At 37.6% G+C, this 4309-nt stretch overlaps 1 protein-coding gene across 1 annotated transcript; it reads right to left on the reverse strand.

The window, feature by feature from the left end:
• On the reverse strand, window positions 3436-4074 carry LOC109843589. The gene has a single exon (XM_020412535.1). The coding sequence runs from the start codon at window positions 4031-4033 to the stop codon at window positions 3623-3625; it is 411 nt and encodes a 136-aa protein (XP_020268124.1). The 5' UTR covers window positions 4034-4074; the 3' UTR covers window positions 3436-3622.

Here is a 4309-nt window from a genome sequence, read left to right on the forward strand (position 1 = left end):
CCACCAATAATAATAATAATAATTAGAAATAGCAAATATAACCTTGCCAAACAATTGTAGAAAACCCCCCAATATCATTCAAAAATTGAAGAATCCCCCTAAAATTGCAAAAAACCCCTCAAAAAGTTTTAGAAACTATAAATAACCCTCTAAAAAGTTAAAAATCCACCTAAAAAGTTTTAAAAATTACAAATAGCACCCTAAAAGTTTACAAAATTCCCTTTAGAAAGTTTCATAATTTTATATAATCCCCTAAGAAAAGGAAGAATAGGGAAATTTTGGTAGCCAGGGGTAAAATGAAGAAGTTTTTGTTAGCTTGACCTGGTCTAAGATGACCAAATCAACAATTCTCAGTAGAGAGAATTGTGGAACGTGAAAACGTGGAAGAGTTGTTGAGAGAAAATCTCTCATTGGGGCGGATCTGGGGGGTGGAGTTAGTGGGTTCAGCCCCTATAAATTGAGGAGAAATCTCCTTGAGAAAACACAACAAAAGAAAGTAAAAAACCTCTTACCCATTAGCGGAACCCCCCTCAAAATTCGTTCTTTCCTCTTCATTGTTTTCTTTCACTGGTATCAGAGAAGTCAAAAGGTTATAAGTTCTACAATAAATAAAAAGGAGTCATTGAAAGCAGAGGTGCTACATTTCTAGAGAATCTAGAGGAAGAGGAACAAGTTCAAGAGGAAACAGAACCTCTAACTGTAATAGATGATGATTATTACAGTGTTGTTCCCACTAATGATCCTGATATTGTGAATGAACCTAACCTTGAAAATGATGAAATACCTATGGAAAATAATGTACCTAATCAACCGGTTGTAGGCAACAAAAGGCAAAGAACACAACCTTCATGGATGGATGATTACTATTTGTATTCATGTGAGTCATCCTGTTTTTCGGTAGATACAAATATAGAAGAACAAGATCCCTTAACTTTTTCTGATGCGACGAAATCGCATGAATCAGCTTTATGGCTAGAATCTATGAGAGAAGAACTTGATTCCATAGAAAAGAATAAGGTATGGGAGTTATGTGATCTACCAGAAAATAGAAAAGCCATAGGATGCAAATGGGTACTCAAAAAGAAATATCGTGTTGATGGATCTATTGACAAATTCAAAGCACGGTTAGTTGCCAAAGGTTATAACCAGAAGGCAGGAATAGATTTTCAGGAGACGTATTCTCCTGTAGCTAAATTTGCATCCATTAGAATTATTTTGGCTATTGTTGCATATCTTGATTTGGAGTTATTTCAAATGGATGTTAAAACTGCATTCCTTAACGGAGAGTTGAAGGAAGCAATATATATGCAACAACCTGAAGGTTTTCAGATAAAAGAACAGGAACATAAAGTTTACAAATTAATGAAATCTCTATATGGTTTAAAACAGTCTTCTAGACAATGGTATCTCAAATTTCATGATGCAGTTACTAAACTTGGTTTTATTCAAAATAAATTAGATAATTGTGTATATGTCTTGAAAAGTGGGAGCAAGTTTACTATATTATCCTTATATGTGGATGATATATTGCTCGCTGGAAATGACATAGAAATGTTGAATAAAACCAAGGCAGATCTCAGCGAAAAGTTTGAGATGAAAGACATGGGAGATGCATCATATATTCTTGGAATTCAAATAATTCGAGATAGAAAGTCTAGAATGCTAAGTTTAAACCAAGAAAAATATTTAAGATCAGTTCTTAAAAGATTTGGATTGGAGAATTCCAATCCGGTACCAACTCCGTTAGTTATGGAAAAGAGATTATGTAAAGAGCAAAGCCCTGGAGAGGGGCAAAAGCCATTAGATGTTCCTTATGCTCAAGCAATTGGAAGCTTGATATATACAATGTTGTGCACCAGACCTGATATAGCTTATGCTGTGAGTCTAGTCAGTAGATATCAAAGTAATCCAGGACCAGCACATTGGGAAGCTGTTAAAAGGATTATGAAGTATATCAGAGGTACATTGACTCATAGATTAGTTTATCAAGCTGATTCGCTTGAACTCCTCGGTTATTCCGATGCTGATTTCGGAGGTGATAAAGATGATGGAAAGTCCACTTCGGGACACTTATTTATCTTTGGAGGAGGAGCTGTTTCTTGGAGTAGCAAGAAACAAGGGTGTGTTGCTAGATATACGCAAGAAGCTGAATATATAGCTTGCAGTATGGCAACTACACATGCTGTCTGGATAAGACGGTTTTTGATTGATCTTGATCTCAATTTGTTAGAAGGACCTATTGATATTTATTGTGATAATCAAGCAGCAATTAGCTTAATCAATAGTGGCGCGAATAGCTCCAAAGGAAAACATATTGAGATCCAGTATCACTATATTCGAGATATTGTAGAAAAGGGAGAAGTCAAAGTGACTTATATCCCTACTACAGATATGATTGCTGATCCTTTGACAAAAGGAATACCAGCGGAATCTTTTATCAAACATGTAAGTTTGATGGGACTTAGGAATAAATAAGTCCAAGTAAAATTTCATGAATAATGAAATAAAAGTTACTCTCAGAAACATCTGATCTCACAGATAGTGGGAGGCATATCACTTGGTTGATTTGGTCAAGTGGGAGATGTTAGCTTGACCTGGTCTAAGATGACCAAATCAACAATTCTCAGTAGAGAGAATTGTGGAACGTGAAAACGTGGAAGGGTTGTTGAGAGAAAATCTCTCATTAGGGCGGATCTGGGGGGGTGGAGTTAGTGGGTTCAGCCCCTATAAATTGAGGAGAAATCTCCTTGAGAAAACACAACAAAAGAAAGTGAAAAACCTCTTACCCATTAGCGGAACCCCCCTCAAAATTCGTTCTTTCCTCTTCACTGTTTTCTTTCAGTTTTTTCTTTGAAACCAATGATGAGCTGTTGGAAAGGTATATTGGGGATGTTTTGCATTTCAAATATACTTTAAGGGTTTTGGTTTTTTCACAAGTTGGTTTAGTCTTGGGGCTTAGTCACCTATTTTATGAAATTGGGGCCTAGAAGTAATTTTCCCTAAAGTAAATGTTTAATTCACTTGGACTCTGGTGAATCTGAGACGGGCTTAGGCCCAGGTCTCCAACGGTAAACATATCCAGTTACTGCCCAACCGCCAATGGGCCTTAATCAGTTACGGGTAAAGTTGGAGAGTCAAAGAGTTTGAAATTCCGGAAAGGCATGTCATAACACAATCTTTTGCCCCCAATATACCTTCCTACCTCATAAATATTGAGAGAAAATTGCTTCCTCCATGTCGCATATTTTTTGGTTTATATGTGTCCTTCGAATTACACTAGTTAAGCATCAACTACATATTGAGGGTCAAATAGCAATTGCAATGATTTGAGGGTTATATTAAAAAAAATACTATGATGTTTGGGACGTTTATGAGAAGAATCCTTCAGAAGTCATATAAATATAGTGCTTAAATAACTCCAAGAAGCCTGCGCTGACCGTAGAAACACATTTGTTAATGTATTTCAACTTAGAACATATAAAAAGAGTGCTTAAATAACTCCAAAATACATATTATAATGGGCCTAAAGCCTGACCCAATAACAACTCAACTCCGAAAGCAACATAAACAAACCGACCCAGACACCACTAGCACGCTCATTATACGATAATAACCAAGTAGCCTACTGACCAGCAGCAAATGCCTCAACCGGGAAAGTCTTAGTGATCCCAGCCAAGCTCTTAAAATGAATTTTCCGCGTTGGGGGATCGTCAACATTGATTTCATTCACGGGAGGCCACATGATAAGCTCCTTAGCCTTCACTCCCTTGAGCTTCTTAATCCTCCCTTTTTCGACATACCCGTTAATATCTGTATCATAACTGACTAGCTTTCCCGCGATCTTGAAGTTATGCTCCACCTTCTTCTTCTGCACGATCCAAAAATAGCCGGTGGCCCTAACAGAGCCAACCTCGACTACATTTTCAAGGGGGAGGAGACCGAGGGGAAGGTTGAACTCATCGAGGAGGGAGACCGCGAGCTTTAGGCCCTCGTCGTGGCCTTTTCTCACGATTCCGCCCTCCTTTTCAGCCATCGTCCAGAGTTTGGCTGGGTTGAGGATTTTGGATGGTTGATGATTGTGTTAGTTTTTGAGGAGTAAAGTGTAGTAAAATGGGTATTTATAAGGTAAGAGCGTAGTGCAAGGCCAAATGTGTGAGACATGTTAGGTGTGTTGGGGTAACCGTCTTGCTTTTGGAATCCGGCATAGTGTAGTCCTTCAATGAGGGGTTTTCATGGTGAAGGGATAGGTTTTATTATTATTATTATTTTTTTTAGAAAAAGGATGGAATACCCCAAAGATATTCCAGCT

The sequence above is a fragment of the Asparagus officinalis genome, chromosome 1 (genome assembly GCF_001876935.1).
Source record: "Asparagus officinalis chromosome 1, Aspof.V1, whole genome shotgun sequence".
NCBI lineage: Eukaryota > Viridiplantae > Streptophyta > Magnoliopsida > Asparagales > Asparagaceae > Asparagus > Asparagus officinalis.